Genomic DNA, 16,878 nt, shown 5'->3' with positions numbered 1-16,878 from the left:
TTGTTTTTAAGCTTTCTCTAATTATTGTGAGTTAGGCAGGAGCCAAAATGTGGACCATCTGAGGGGCCCTGAGGACTGTTTTGAGAGCCACTGGGCTAGAGAGGTATGAGGGCGGTGGAGCAGCGGGACTACGTTCTCAGGAGTGATGGAGCACCATCCCATACATTTGGGATGAGTTGGAGTGGTATTTGTGATCCAGAACTGATCATCCACCATCAGTACCTGACCTCACTAATGCTCTTGTGGCTGAATTCAATCAAATCCTTAGAGCAATGTTCCAATATGTAGTGTTTTCTAAAGAGTAGAGTAGAAAATGGTTCTATATAGAACCTTGAACACTCAAAGAGCACCTTGTATGATTTAAGGGTTCTTTGCATCGTTAAATGGTTCTTCAGACTGATGGAGAATGTGTTATATACGGTTCTATATAGAATCTTTTTAAAAAGGGTTCTTCTGTTATAACAAGCTTGATATTGTAACAATAACCCCCGAAGAACCATCTTTTTAAAGAGTGTATACAGCACCAAAAAAGGTTCTTCTATTGTTACAGTGTCTAGCCTGTAACAAAGGAAAAACTCTTTATGGTGCTATATAGAACCGTTTTCAAAAAGGCTCTATTTAGAACCATCTACAGCACATTCTCCAACAGTCTGAAGAATCCTTTCACGATGCAAAGGGTTCTTTGAGTGTTCATGGTTCAATATAGAACACTTTTTTTTACTACAGAACCCTTGAAGAACCGTCTTTTTAAGCATGTAGTCTTCCACTACACAGCATCTCTAAATGGAGATTCTCCATTGAAAGGACAATATAGTTTAGGAGTAGGACTGTTCCCTGACCAGGAAATCAACTCTTAGCGTAAAATACACATGTTGAAGATTTAAAATGTGTTAAAATATGCTTTTTTTTTTTTTAAATAGAAAATGACCTGATGATTCTGGATCTAAACAAACCTAAAGATCTTATATGCCCATCCTGGACAATAAAAAACTTGTCTTCAAAAAAAATGAGTGACTTGCACACATTTTTAGTGACCTACAAGCATTGCACTAAGTACCCGCCGACTAAAAGTCAATGCCACTTTTCTCTTGGTGGATGTGATCTTCAAAATGAATACTGCTCTATCTGATATCCTTGGAAGAGGGGATTGCAAAAATGTATGTGACTCAGCTGTGCCAAATAAGATGGCATCTATCTGTACGCCCACAGATTATTAACGAGAATCCTCTGTGAGTGCATTACCACCAACGGTTTAGCACATTTTGTGGAGCAGTGACAGGAGAGAGCATTTACATTATCATTTGGAGGTTACATTTAACTCTTTGTTCTTTCAGATGAAAATGTCAACAAGGCACCTTTCTTTAATTGGTGACATTAGTACTGACCAGCCAAAAAGGCAATCGCCTGAAATATCGAAGGCGCCTTTGTCTGGTGAATCACCAAATGCATTATCAACCATATGAAGGAGCTCCGCAGAAAGCAGAGAAATGCAGAAAGACATAAAAGAGCTACTGCTGTGTCAGCCCCCAGGTTTACTGAGTGTAGCCTTATTCTTCTGAGATTAACTATACAGGTTGAAGTATTATGATGAAATTGTGTACACTGCGTTTTTATTAACTTTTTATTTACATAAAAGACGATTCCTTTTAGAAACATCAAGAGCCAAGAACAACTTTCTTACTCCAAAATAATACACTGAGGCTTTCTAATTCTAAATTACAAAGGCTGAGATTAGAAAAAAGGCAATTAAAGCTTCAAAGGCAAATTTATTTATAGAGCACCTTTCAAAATATGCAACTTCAGATTACTGACTAATTTTGCGTTTCAAGCCTTGTTAAAGAAGAGATGGAAACAGTCACACTTTACTGTCCTAAAACCTCAGGGTTTCGCATGAATCAGGATTTGCAGTTAATGATCATACTTCAGAGGAGCGCTCTCACAGCTACCTGAGCTACCCCATTACTTGATTTTAAAATGTGATTACTGTTTAGATGAATCTGCAGTAAGTAGCTGGCAGATGTCATGATGATCATGCATATTTTAAATTCTCTTAGCGGTCTCTCTTACAGCGAGAAAAACAACCTGAAGAACCTTTTATCGTGTCACACATTTCTAAAGGTTTCCTTGTTTATTCTTGCTTCCAGGTTCCAGGTGAAAAAAGGACGGATGATAGATGGAAAGGACAAATAATGGAGTGCACTCAGACATCCAGCTGAGATTATTTTTAGATGGATGGAGGTCACGATCATGCCACAGGTCAGTCCTTTCAGAATCTCAGTGTAGATAACAGGGAAGGATGAAGAAAGTTAAGGACTTAACCCAAAAATTAACTTATGTGGTTGTGTATGTTTTTTTTCCTTTCCTTCCTAACCTGTCAAGACAATATTGGGACCAATAACATGCTTGGGTTTAGACTTGGAAAAATTCTCATTACACATAAGTAGATGCACGGGACATACTGTTACATACAGTACAAGATACAAAACATCTATTAAGCATAACTTACTATTCTTCAGGTATTTCTGCTGAGACTAGATATAAAAAAAAGTGAGGGAAAAAAAACAAGTTGCCAAAAAATGAAGATAGATAGAAGTTATAGAGAAAATTGGGACTCCTAACAACCATCACCATCAGATAAACAGTGCTTAAAGCTTTGATCTTTGAGAGACAGAAAGTCAAGGAGAAAATTCTTGCTTCAGATCTGAAAAAATCCACAGCTGTTTCTGTCCATCCTTCCACTGTGAGAAGACAACTCAACACTAGGAGTCTGAAAGGATGTGTAGCTGACAAGAAGCTCTTACTGAGAAAAGGAAACAAACAAAAAAGAAGAACATTTGCAAATCAAAAGAAGCTGCTGGTGTGCTCTTAACAATGGACTGACCACCCCAGAGTCCAGACCTCAACATCACTGAATGTGTTCGGGATTACTTTGATTGTGAGAAACACAAAATGCAACCAACTAAGACTGAACTTAGAAGGTAAGAAAAAACACCCCTCTAAAGCAGTTCTCCCAGAACAGAAATGGGGAATGTAATAAAGGCAAAGTGTGGACAGACTTAATAATACAAGAGACAGAATTAAAGAACTGACACACCCAAGTGTGTGAGACAGAGAGACACAGAGAAAGATAAGGAGAAATGGCATAGGGGGAAAAAAGCAAAAGAACAGCAGAGGTTAATGGACACAATAAAACAATAACATACCTACAGTTTACACTTCTCGAAAGAGTGATATACAACACATTAGTGTGTTGAGGATCATGTAAATTTGCCTTTCCCCTCCACTCTCCTTCACTCCCTCATTCTTTGTCTTTCTTGTCGTGGTGATGCAGTCAGTTTCACTGCACCACTGTGACAAAAGACCGGTGACTCATCCACTTACATGCTCCATCTCTCTCTCTCTCTCCCTCTCTCCATCCCATTTTCTCCGACGCTAGCTCTCGCTCTGTGTGTGCACGTCCATCTCCGCTCCACACATGCAAACAACAAAAGCGTTTTCCTATAATGTACCCGTCATCATTCTCTATGAAGATGCAAATAATATTTTAACAGCCCAAACTGTTATAAGAAGTGTCAGTTAATTCAACAATGACAATAATAAAAAAAAAATGCAGAGGGAAAAAATGCTCCATACAGATCAAAATGTACAATGAAATTGGGTTTTTATTTCATTATAAAATTACATTCACACACAATCTGATTCGATTACCTGACAGCTATTTGACAGGTAGACATGCCCTCATGCTGAGTTACTTAATTGAGCCATTCAGCGTCAAATCACCTGAACAAACACGGATTCAAGACCATCTGGCAAAGATCGTAGCGCCTGCATATCAGAGGATATAAACAGATGTCAAAAGTTGCTGTTGGAATGTTATTTTGAAAATGTCACTGGATGCAAAGAAGAATGTAAATGTCTAACAGCCAATATCACTGTTTTATCTATCAGACCATTCCTGTGAATCTCTATCAAACTGGAGCAACTCTGGTTACATCAAATAAATAAATACATTATAATGGAAAATTTAAATGTATATTAACATTTGGAATTAAGTTTGGAATTAAGACTTTCGGTAATATGAAACCAATCTGGTATATAAACTTATTCTAATATGCTAGACTTGTACAACTTTACCTTTTAAATAATTATTACACTAGGAAGCTGTAAATAAAAAGGAATTGTCCAGAATGACGGCAGAAACCACAGAGGATTCTAAAATGACCGAGAAAGCGCTATTGCATCACGAGTTATTATAAAATGAATACCCAGAATTCAGCATATTTCATAAGTGTTAATTAAATCTCGAGACAGGTAACTTGTAAATGTAAATGAAGAGTTTTGTATGTCTATTTGTAACAATTTTGGATATAATGAGTTGTTGAAAAGACAACAGCTGATGTAGAATGAAAAACGTATTTGTTTCTCTAATAACGGTGGTATTAATCATAATATAGCCTTGATATTTACTGTATGCGTAAAGCAATCTTTCAATTATGTACGTCATGAAAAAAAGGAAGAAAGTAAAAGTGGTCTAGCATGCGTTTTGGGATGAAACCCTTCAAACAGATAATTACAGTATACCATTTTAAAAAGTTCTGATTCACAGAATTCCTGAAACATTAAAAAGAAAACAGCTAAAATAGATTATGGTGAGTTTGTAATATTTTAATCCACAATATATAATATTAAATGTACAAAACAAACATTTTGTAAAGGGATTCCAAGCTTCTAAGCGGCAGGCTATGCTTCCTCCAGAGTTTTGCTTAATACACTACGAGACACTTAACTGAAATTAACACGAAGGCCAAGTCAGTACTATCTCACTCTCTGTTTTGGTTTCCGTGAGCTGTTTAACACTAGCATAACTAAGACAAGTCCCCATCAAGAAAGAAACCTCTGAATGTCTGTGCACTTCGTTTAGCATCCAATTAACCTTCTCGGTATCAGGGTTCAAAGGGCACCTTCAGCATCGTGTACCTTCTTATAGACTAACTCCAAAACATGGGACAGGTGGTGCTGAGTGATTTGACACGGAATGACTCAACATTTTAGTATTAAAGGAACAAAAATATACACAACTCTTCTCAAAACATTCTTTTATTTCACACGACACGTTAAAAAGCATTTTTAAAACTTTTTTTTTTTATCCAAACTACGTCACACTTGATGTCAAAGCCCTCTTTCTTTGTTTTTCAAGGAGTTATTCAAATATTATTCCCTTTATATTCCTCAACTACACATTTACAGTCGGAAACATCTCTTTGGAAAGCAGGAAGTAGACAGACAAAACAGGAAAAGGGTTCAGCGCCATTTTGTGGGTTGGATTTTTTTTGCCTTGTTTTTATATTAAGATAAACATTCAGAGACTACGCAGATGTGGTCCATAGAACTGAAATAGAATGAATAGACCATATGCAACAGCCTATCCAATATTCTATTGACTCATAAAAGCCTATTCAATATTCCTCGTCTATTTCCCATCTCAGGAACGCACATCATGATTTATTTTTAAATCTGGCTCATCTGGAAAACTGCTTTAATGGTAAACTGCGCAACCAAACAGCTGAGAGCACAGGTAGTCCTCCCACTCAATATAAACAAACACGCACACACGCACACAGAAATGAACACAGATTTACTGTGTGGTCCCATCTAGGGCTGCACAATATATCACTGATTAACTGTTAGCGCAATGTTGGCCTTTGTAATACAGATGTTAGAGCAGGCTGCAATAACTAAATGAGTCATTTTATTGGATGCTGTGTCCTGAACAATTGCAGATCTTCCAGATAACAGCTCGTGTTTTGACCAATCAAGGCATTCACGTGATCCAACAAACATAAATAATTTAAATCAAAATAATGCAGGCCAGTTAACTGTATCGCATCAAGGGCTCACTGATGCGTTTGTAATATTTTGTGTGGTATATCACAATTGCAATATGTATTGATATAATTTCAATTTGGGATTCTGTCCATATTGTGCAGCCCTAGTCTCTACACTGCAAAAGCAAGCAGTTAAAGCCCAACAGTTCATCCACTTAAAAGTTTGCATCACATTTAAAAACAGACATGCACGAATGGTCATTGTCATTCTTTCCTGAGCAGCAAAAAAGATAGTCCAAGTTTTTATGAATATATTCATTTTGGGATCGCAGGAACATAGAACCTCCTCACAGACAACAAGCTGAGATTGTGCAAACATCTCAATTTGTTAACCTGGTAAGGCTTGATGGACTTTTAACTTGTTACAAATAAATGGCTCTGTGCCAAGGTCAAGTGTCTAACTTGCAAAATTCTTTGAATAGAAAGAAGGATTTCGGGCTAGACACAGCTATCTTAAAAGTATGAAGACAATTCGGGGGCTCAAAAGAAGTACAATCACACGCTGAACTCAGTAGTATCAAAGTTGTCTACACACTTTCAATCCACTCCTCTGTTTCCATGTATCTTTTTATCTCCCATTTTATACCCTCCCTCCCCAAACTCCCTTTAGTAAAGCCCATCCTTTCACCATGTATAGCAGTAGTACCTAAAGATGTCCTCTCTAAGGTGGAATGGGTTCTATGCCAGGCCCATCTCCTCCAATACACTCCGTGGAGATTCATCCTCCTGAAGTGGGCAAAAAGAAAGGCCTTAGAACATAATTATGACTGTATATATGGATACATCTTCAATGGTCTTCAATGTAAGGCCCAATGTCCCACATACTATTCTTTTTTGAGATCCACTTACGATGTTTGTGTGAGTTTATGTAACAAAAACTGTCAGAATTCATTTTTACATTTTCCAATTTATTTCATAGCTTATCTTCCCTTTTTCCCTTAGAATTAAACAGGCTGTTTTTGTTACTGTGCACGCAAGACATGCAAGATATGTAACAGACCTCTGTTCTAATTGGCTGCCCTGTATTGCACCTCATTCAAAAAACAAAACTGGGCTGAAATACTTAGTATAACCATCCCACATGAGCAGGCTAAATTCCTGTGGGACTAATAGAGAGTGTCAATATGTTGGGTTTTGTGAGATCGCAAAAACATTTCCTTCAAAATGGGCTGTTTTTGCAGCTTAGTTTACATGTATGGGCTGTATAGGTGGCGGAGTGAATGATAGGTTTTTAAGCTTTAATAATGGTTACATACAACATCAAACACATTTACTGAACAAAAACAATTCTGCTTTCCATGCTATGAGACATTCAAACAAAGCACTTAGGATTCTGAATAAAGACGTGATCATTTTTGAGAACTGAGGCAAAACAACACAATTTTCACAAAAGCGCCCACCTCTTGCAGCAGATCAGCCTGTTCAATAGCCTTGAGTACGCCCTTTTTGGAAGTGTCCTGGATTTCTCCCCCCATCAGAAATTCGTCCAAGATAAAGTAAGCCTTCTCAAAATTAAAAATGATGTCAAGCTCACACACCTAGAAAGATCAGACACAAATGGGGCAGACAAAAGAAACATTAGAGATCTAAATGCAGTCTCTTATTGCCTGAGTCAAGGGCAAATACGGAGCAAATGTTGTTTTAAAAAGGAACACAAACAAGATGAAAAAAATCTGAGATGTTATTTCACAGGCTGTATGACAAGAATGTCAGAAAAAATGTAATCTGAAAGAGGTGAAAGGTATGAATTATCTCCTGTAATCAAACTGACATCATTTAATATAGCACACATTTCTTACACCTAGTTTTTCTGTCTCTGTGAGGACTGTGGAATGCTTGTGTGGCCTTTCTTCTCTTAATGGACATCATGGCACTTAAAGGCCAGATGAAGACTTGCTAACACAAATCTCCAAAGTGTCCAACTGGACATGGCAACACAGCCTCTGGTAACAGAACCTTCATCACTGGAACTGGGTGAAAGGTTACTTTACGGAGATCATTTAAGAACCTAATGCTTCGAGCCTGACTGTGAGTGACTGTTGCCAATGGACCAACATGGGCATCATCTTTGTTGACTGGACTTATACAATGACATGGTGTTTAGTTATGTTCGTGAACAAATCCAAGGCTCTATTAAAATACGTTTACCATGTAACCATGAGTCTGTCTAATTTACATATAATCTGCAAAGAGGTATAGAGGTAACTGTTTTGTCTGGGTGGGAAGAGACCTGAGGGTGCTCATCTTTCTCTAATACCTCTCTGAGTTTTAGTCTACTGATTTCTTTCGGTTCTATTTTTCGTTGTTTCATCTTAGTTAAGCCTTTACATGTGATGTCATGAGTATTTTTTGCAAACATGTTGACATGAGATTATTTTTCTCTATTTTTATTGTTTCTAGACTTTCATCTAGACTTTTTCTCCATTTTCTTAATTTTTCCTACTCATGTCCTGTAATTCTGAAAAGCACTTTGGTGTATATCACATCTCAGAAGTTGTAAATAACCAGATTTTTCTTCCATGTTTTAATCTTAGTCTTGCTGAGGTAAATTTCTCAACAGAGATCATAAAGTATCTGTGGCATCTACTCATAGTGTGGGGGAAAAAAAATAAAGAATGAACGTGTAGAACAGTGCAGAAGAAATGGTGGAAAGAGCACGAGAGCGAGAAATGTCAAGAACATCAGTATGAAGGACCGAGAGTAAGTGGAGGTGAGAAAAATGAATACAGTATCAATAAATAAATAAATGGTAGAGCAGCAGGTAGACAAGAAGAGGGAAAGAGCAAGAGAGTGAGTGAGCAAGCAAGTGCAAGAAAGAGCGAGAGAGGGGGAAAACAGACGAAAGAGGTAAAATTGAGGAATGACTCACACTGCCGAAGTACTTATCCAGCAGCTCCACAAAGCGATGGATGACCTCTAGGGTAATCAGCTCATTGTCTTGCTCTTCAACTGCGCAGCAGAAATACAGACTGGCATACCTGCGCTCACACACGCACACATACATGTGAGAACAAACACAACAGACAACCAATATGTTAGTGCGCAGTAAGTGCACAATTATGAAGCTATCACACTCCTTACTGCACAAACACACTCTTGCACACACTGTACATGTATAAATATAGAAGCACATGCAGTGATGCTGAGGTGTTATGTAAGTGAATAGCAACCACAGAGAACAGTCATAAAGGTAGGTGCAAAGACACTGAATCAACATGTTCAATCTGGCTGACCCTAAAACTGCCCATAATCTCTCTGCATTAGTCTAAGCATTAGTCTGTAATACATAATAAAACCTACAGGTTTGCATTACTTTAGAAGTCCATGTTAGAAACATCTGTTATTATGTTCAATTTAATTGAGCACAATTAGTTTGAACCACCGTACATTAAGCCGTATGACTGTCTATGTACAATGGGAAGCCTTTTCTGTGAGAGCCCCCTGGTGGTCAGAACATAAATATACACAAATGAACAAACCCTACACTATTACTATCAACCAGAACATGATGCATCCTCTAAACAGTGAAAAAAGGCCAGAGCTAAAATATGAGTAGGAGAGAAGGTGCTTAAACATTCTAAAACTGATTTCAGAGCAGTATTTAATATTGATTATTAGGGATGCACAAACAGAACCAACCAAGATTGGAACAGGTTTATTCATGTTCCAAACAAGCGATCAGCATCTGGCCAATTGATTATTCTAATTATTTTTATCTGCGTTGCAATCTTATGATGTAAATAAGATGAGCCAGTTAAGTGCACTTGAGCTGTATCTGAATGCTGCTGCTACACCTAAACTAAAATGTTGTAGCGTAATTATACAATTCATATACAACTTCACAAAAAACAGTGTAAGCATCAGGTTTAAAAGAAAAAAAGCTAAAGAAAATCTGCCAAAATAAAAATATTTAGCTGGGAAAAAAAACTAATTAAAATTGGTAATAATGAGTCGAGATCGGTGCACTCCTTTTAATTATTCCGTAGTAGTAGCTCATCAAAACAAGCAAATTCTGTCTAACAAATTCTGTCTAAACTTCATCAATACCACATCTGTGATTTTATGAAATAGATTATATATTTTATCGTAATTTGACAAATCCTTTTCTAGAAAAAAAAACCTTTACATTTTACATTACTTGATACAAGCAGAAAAGCAGACTCAAACCTGTTGATACTGAATGCAAATTACATGCAACTGTAATTCAATGTATAACTTATGTAATTAAATATGTAATTACATTTGAATATAATAGCAAAACAAAAGTAATTTCGACATCTAAGGGCTAAAGAGTACTTCAAGTCAGGAATTTTGTGAGTGTGCATACACTGTGGCACTGAGGCACAGAATAAGTCATCAGTGACAACAATCTGATGCGACAACTTCTGACACCAAAGGTCAATTCCTGTCACAGAGCTTTGCAGCAGTTTACACAGTGCAAACAGTTACACACTGAAAGATTACTGAAAGAGAGCATTAGAGTGAGTGCCCAGGAGGGTACGCTTGCACCTACCTGCTTACGCACAAACTACATTTTACCAGATTCCACAACCCGCAAATAGTTAACCTCACAGAAAAGGTTGCCTGGAATTAGTGTAGATTGTATGTGTTAATATGAGAAGATAAACCACTGCAACCAGTTCATCCTTATTAATAAATTAATTGTTTGTGTGCATGACAGCAAGTTTATGACAGGGTACATGCTTATGAAGCAACTATTCAAATGTTTCCAATTAACTCCTTGAAAGAAATTTTAACACAGAAATGAATGGGCAGTAGGCAATAATTAGTGTCAGTTATCAATGGGACGTCAGCTACTGATAGCCTTCTATCTTTTGCATTGAGTACAGACAGACAACAGTATTTCTTGCCAAAAGCTTGGTAGGTGCCAGAAACAATATATCCCGGTGGTATGGGGTTGGGGGCTTTTTCAAAATATGGATATACAAACTCATCACAGCATTCATTTATTTATTTGGTTATTTGGATAAGACATAAAATAATGTTTAACCTCCTGTGTTTTTCATTTTAAGATGTGAAGCACCTCTTGAACTTGGACTTGGGTAAAATGAATCTTTAGGCTGTGCAAGTGGTCATGGAAATGATCATGGAAAAAGAGCAATGCTTTATGTCAGTGACACTATGCCATTGTTTATTCATAAAAAGTATAAAATGTTTGAAGTGCACTTCAAATTTAAGTGGTGGGTATAAAGACACCCCAGCTTTAGTTGCATTGGTTTGATTTAAGCACACGATGTATCCATTTAAACATGCTGTATATGATGTTGTAAGAAAAAGGAATGACTGCAAATGAGCTGCACTGTTTTGCATGAACCAATGTGTTATGGGCTACTACATGTTTCACCTCACCTCTTATACACTATCTTTAAATCCCTCCACTCCAGGAAGCTGCACATTTTTGGTTTTCTGGCCAGCACCACTTGCATAAGCTCTCGCACCATCTTCTTCTTGTCACGCTCCGCTGTGGCTGTGTACCATTTCTGTAGCCGCAGCTTCCCCTGCCGGCTAAACAGCAGCATAAAACGCATCTACACACAGACACACAGAGATAAGCGAGAAAACACAGAGAAAACAGAGAGATTGTTCATTGACATCTTTCAAAAGGTTGTGCAAAACTGCTCCCTGAACAGACCCCATTACAAATTTTAAAGCCACATGAAGCATCTGTTATATCAAAGATGATCTTCAAACATTTTTGTTATATTAACTGGATTAATTAGACGATATCTGCAAATGTCTAACAGCCAAATTATGCCAATCTGAATTCCCTTTCAGTGTTATTTAGCCAGTAATTCCCTTAATGTGTCAGAGTTGTACCATAGATATTTATGTAGTGTAAACTCTAGGGATGCACAATGATATCAGCATCTTATCGGTATCAACAGATACTTTCTATAAAGAAAACATTGACATCAGACATGTTCAAGCTTTAAACTTATTTCAAACTGAACTGATAGTTGATGTATTTATTGTGCCTTGGAAGACACTGGACTACTGCACTACACTAGTAATACATAATCTGCATTTTAAATATTTACTGCATTTGTAGCCTTTAAAAAATACACTTTAGATTTCTCTCTAAAGCTAATTCAGGTGAACCGAGCCCCAACTGCAATGTTCTATAAGCCATTAGGTATCTGCGGATATCGGCATCAGCCAACAATTCCCATATTTGTGCATTCTTTTCAAATAGGCTACATTAGGAATCCAAGGCATCAAATAAATTGGGCCTTTAAAGGAAACCCACATATAAAAAGGTCAGCTTTGGCTGACACAAATGGCACAAACCTTTTGTCTCCTCCATATCACAACTTCATTATCATTTATTATGTATCATTTAAAATTAGTGCATGAGCTTGGCCTATACATTTCATGTCTGTTAAATATTTAAGAATAGAGCTGAAGAGCACTGCATTGCTCCCTGTGGCCTTGGCCTACATACACCATTCTTCATTAATGCTCACTCCATCCCTTAGCCTGATAAAGCTGGTATGTTAGCCTGCACAGGATTAGTGAACACATCTGCTGCACACATTAAAGGAGCAATGACTGGAAACTATTAAGAAGAACACTATCACAGATACTAATACTATACAGAACAAACAGAACATTTCGATCTTGCCCCAAACCTGACAGCAGGCAGTAAAATTAATTTTACCAAAGTGTGTTTCATAACAAATATTTTAGAGTGTATGCTGAGATAAGTAAGTAGGACAGTACCGTAAACATCTAAATTTACAAAAAGTGAATTTTTAATTCATTTTAATCAATATTTGTCCATTGTTGCAGATCATCAACATGAAGATTTTTTTTTTAAACTAAGAAGTTAACCTGGGGTTCAATACATCTAAATCCAAATTATGTTTATTTAATATCTACTCGAAGATTATTAAGATTATTAAACACCTCCAATGTTCAGTCTTAAAAGTTGCAAGTACTGTTTATCTGATGGTGACAGTTCTGGTGGTCTACCAGGTCTTGCACGGTTGTTAGGAGTCCCATTTTCTCTACATTTTTTAATCGTTTGAACTCCAGTTTTGGAAACTCCTGTTTTTTCTCTTTTGGTTTTCCCTTTCTTTATGCAAGTGGATTATCTTATCGCTAACCTCCTCAGAAATATCTTCTTTAGCCATTTTAGATGCACATGAGAAATGCATTTGTAAGGCAGCGAAGGTGTGTTAAGTCAGATGATTGCTTGAATATTCATGCCTGTTTGAGGGGGAATATAGTGTCAGTGACTCCTTTGGAGGCAGCTTTTGTTGGGAGGACACAGCTGTAACTGTTGGATTTAAGATTGGAAGGATGGAAGAGTTAAAGTGGCAGTAAAATGCACAAAAGTAATGAGTAAATTACAGTAATACAGTTAGTGTTTAAGGCTTTTGTGCTCCTGCTTTTTCCTGAAAAACAAACTAACTAGCACCTAAAGGCTGCTTTGACTGGAAATTCAATAAATTAAAGGCTGGTCTCTGACTTTTGCACAGTATTGTAAATCTAGACAATAACAGCTGCGTACTGCTCCTGGATTTCAAATCTGAAATTTACTACTAAATATCACTCAGTGCTAATGAAATGAAACATTACACATGTACTTGTGGCAGGAGCACAATAAAATACTAAAATACTATGTCACATTATAACACTGGACACTACGGCTTGAATCCTAATAATTTGTTTCCAGGAATACTTTACAGTGCATTATAGTCTGTTGCACATTTCGCTAAAAAGATAACAAAATATCAAATTACCATCAGTGGAAGAAACAATGTCACACCAAAATCTAAATGTATTATTAAAACAAATTATATACACCAATATAACTAGAATGCCCAGAATGGTTTAAGATTAACCAATGCTCCTTGAACATAAGAGTATAAGGTATCTAAAATAGTCCTTTGGTGACACATGGGTCAATGACTTACAAGCAATGGCCTTCAAGTCATAAGTCATTCACTGTTCTGCTGCCATTAAACCTTATGAGTACTGGAAATAGACTGATTTCTGTCACTAAAAACTAAACATGCATATCTACTCATTTACGTAAATTAACATACTGTACATTGGCACCAAGTATAGCCATTATCATACTGATACCACTATCCTAAGTTGAATCTAATCTAATATTACCATGCTTTCACAGCCTAGTGTGATGAGGCGTGCAAGAGAAAGATTAATTGAGGCCATGGACAAAAATAGCACCCTCCTAAGAGGGAAAGGCTACCTTCTGCTCATCTATGTCAGATCAGACCAAAAAAAATTGTACTCGCTCTTATTTTAGATTTATATTTAGCAGCCTTTATTAAGCAGTATATCAGCTATAAAAAGACACACACACACAGACAAATCACAACTAGGAAAGCCTAGTAAAATTGATATATGGTGTATAATTGGGTTGAGAATTGAACGTGATCTCTGAACACTCTTTCCTAACAGAAGTTAGTCTTAAAACAACATGCAAAAGCCAAAACATCAGCTACTGGGCAGCTACTGTTAATACATCAAACACAAAATCTACAGTACAAACATTGCCAGACCACAGCTAATCTAGTCATTTTACTTACAGAGGTGAATGTTCTCTGCTGTTTTTGTATGTCTATTTTCACAAAAAAAAGAAGAAAACAGAACTTATATTGTGGCAAAGGACAATATTCTACAATATTTCAGTACATCACAGCATACACTGTTATTGTCACAACAATGATGCTGTTTTAGGAGCCTGAATAATATTTTTCATAATGTAAATATAGATTTGTAAAGTAAATGACGTTAAAACATCATGACACAAAGAAAGTGCCTCACAACGTCTGAAAGATTTTAAGTCCTTCATGGGTATAGAAATTACTTTAACAGACACAGCTTCACTCTTATCTTTTTAAACAATACTTCCTTGCCGGTGAAATTTGTGAAATACAGGAAGTCCACATATAAACTTGCTCTGCCCTGTAAACCGCTAACGCTCTAAAGCAGGGGTTCTAAATTGTTGGATCACAGTCTAGATGCAAACAAACAAGATGTTACCCTTTCTTCTCCATTTATTTGGATCCCTTTCTGGCACATCTAATGAGAGAATTATCAAAATTATTTGGTGGCCTACATTCCCATAAATGTGTCCCAGAACACCTGGAACACCTTTACCTCCTCGCAAGTTCCAAAGTTTCTTAGTTTTATAATGGCAAAATCTATTTACTCATCCTTAACTGCTCAAAGGGAAATCACAAAGTGCTGATTCTGATGCAGAAAATGGGTAGCAAGCCAAACAGAGACCTTGATACTAAAATGTTTTGTCTATCACACAGCTCAGCCACCAACCAGCTGTGAAACAGCAATATGCAATCATACATAAAATCAATTCATTTTACTTCTACAAATAATACTATTGATCATTTAATTTGGGTATCTAGCATTACTCAGTAACAAACAGCGCTGCTCACGTCATGTGTGGGCTTACATTTCATTATCAGCCGTGCGTGTAGTTACCCTTATTTCAAATGGCCTGTGAAAATCTTGAAAAGTCACAGGTGTTCACAAGTGACAAAATGTAGTTAGGTACAATGTACACTCCCATGCAAAAAATAATTTAAAAAAAATAAAAAAGGACCAAGGTCAAAATATAATGGCTTTACTGATGGTGTTGGGCTGGTCAGAGCCTAGATTTAAACCCTATAGAAAATATTTGGTCTCACATTAAACACAAACTAGCTCTGCAACGTTTTTCAACTGTTTGAACTCATCAATAATGAATGGAAAAATACTGACTCTTCTTTCTGTAAAAGGAAAGTTTACCCTGAAGATTTCAATGTTTACAGAAATCACTGGGGAAAGCTCTCCTATATTAAGTTACTTTAACTATTTGCTTAATGATTTGTTGTTCAAACTATTAAAAGTTTAATGTTTGGCCATTTTTTTGCAGAGGAGTGTACTCATAAAAAAGATCTAAAGTTTATCGCTTATAGTAATCTAACTTATAACCTTTTTGTTACAGTTAAGCAGTGATGGTACTCTCAGCAATCTCAAGAAGTTAAACACTAGGTTGTGTGCCACACACCGCTCGGAAAAACAGCACTAGTCTATACTCCTTCTGAGGTCCTGTAGCAACCTGCAGTAACAGTAACACACTTATAAAACAGTCATAAAAACACACTTATAAAAAAAGCTTTAAAAGAGTTGCTGACTAAAGAAAGAAAGTAAAAAACTTCTTGCATGTAACGTTCAGTGCAGGCACGTCCCTCTCTGCTCTTTTTCAGGGCTACACAGGTAAAAGGTGAGACAATCATTTCCGGTATCCTGCTCATGAATAACTAAAGACCAATTTTAAAGTCTTTTACTTTTAAAGTATTTATTTTTATGTCGTGTTAATAGTTTAAAGCTGCAATGGAAAATGACTGAAACTGGCTATCTAAAAGTTAGGTAACCGGACGGCTTCATTAGCTGGCTTGCTAAAACCCTTGGTTGACACATAACGTTACAACATCGACACATTCGACACACATCAAACAAACTGGCCTCTCGCCTGTATCTAGCAGTAAGACTCAACATTTAACCAGATAAATAATTTACACAACTAGAAAGCTGGGTAACCTCAGACTGTCAACCACAGATACCGCAGATATGTTTATAGGTTTTGCCAGGGTTTAAGTGTCCCTCAGAATCTAAACTAGCTAACGAGCTAGCTGGCTTGCTTGCTTTAGCTCATCCGCTAATGTTAGCACGTAAAGTCTATACTGGCTACGGCTCTCGAGTTTAAACTTACCATTTTGTCGGCTGGGCCGGAGCGTCCTATTGATCACAATGTATTACAGAACCCTTTTTCATCCGAAACGCAAAGCACTAATGACTCATGTCTGTTTCAGACTCCGTAGTTCGGTGGGTTTGATGGACCCACTGACGGGGGGCAGACTGGAGAGGAATCAGGTAGTTTAGCGTCATCGCCCACAGCGAACATGCGCATTGCGCATAACAGGCTCGAGGTGTCAAA

General features: G+C 37.0%; 1 protein-coding gene across 1 annotated transcript; it reads right to left on the bottom strand.

Annotated features, from left to right (window-relative positions):
* Window positions 1-5,079: 5,079 nt before the first annotated feature.
* ap1s1 (adaptor related protein complex 1 subunit sigma 1) lies at window positions 5,080-16,820 on the bottom strand. Its single transcript, XM_036596229.1, has 5 exons — window positions 16,654-16,820; window positions 11,256-11,434; window positions 8,755-8,863; window positions 7,286-7,423; window positions 5,080-6,611 (listed from the first exon to the last, which is right to left on the bottom strand). Exons 1-5 carry the CDS (start codon window positions 16,654-16,656, stop codon window positions 6,564-6,566), a joined length of 477 nt encoding a protein of 158 aa, XP_036452122.1. The 5' UTR covers window positions 16,657-16,820; the 3' UTR covers window positions 5,080-6,563.
* Between the last annotated feature and the right edge of the window lie 58 nt (window positions 16,821-16,878).

The sequence above is a fragment of the Colossoma macropomum genome, unplaced genomic scaffold, assembly GCF_904425465.1.
Source record: "Colossoma macropomum unplaced genomic scaffold, Colossoma_macropomum, whole genome shotgun sequence".
NCBI lineage: Eukaryota > Metazoa > Chordata > Actinopteri > Characiformes > Serrasalmidae > Colossoma > Colossoma macropomum.
The sequence above is the reverse complement of the archived record's forward strand: the minus strand, read 5'-3'. Positions and strand labels throughout refer to the sequence as shown.

Excerpts from the sequence above, each read along its gene's own strand:
- ap1s1 (XM_036596229.1), bottom strand. Across the intron at positions 8,864-11,255 it reads TTAAAGATAGTGTATAAGAG|GTATGCCAGTCTGTATTTCT; the intron begins GTGAGGTGAAAC and ends GTGTGAGCGCAG. Across the intron at positions 6,612-7,285 it reads AGGCTGATCTGCTGCAAGAG|GAGGATGAATCTCCACGGAG; the intron begins GTGGGCGCTTTT and ends TGCCCACTTCAG.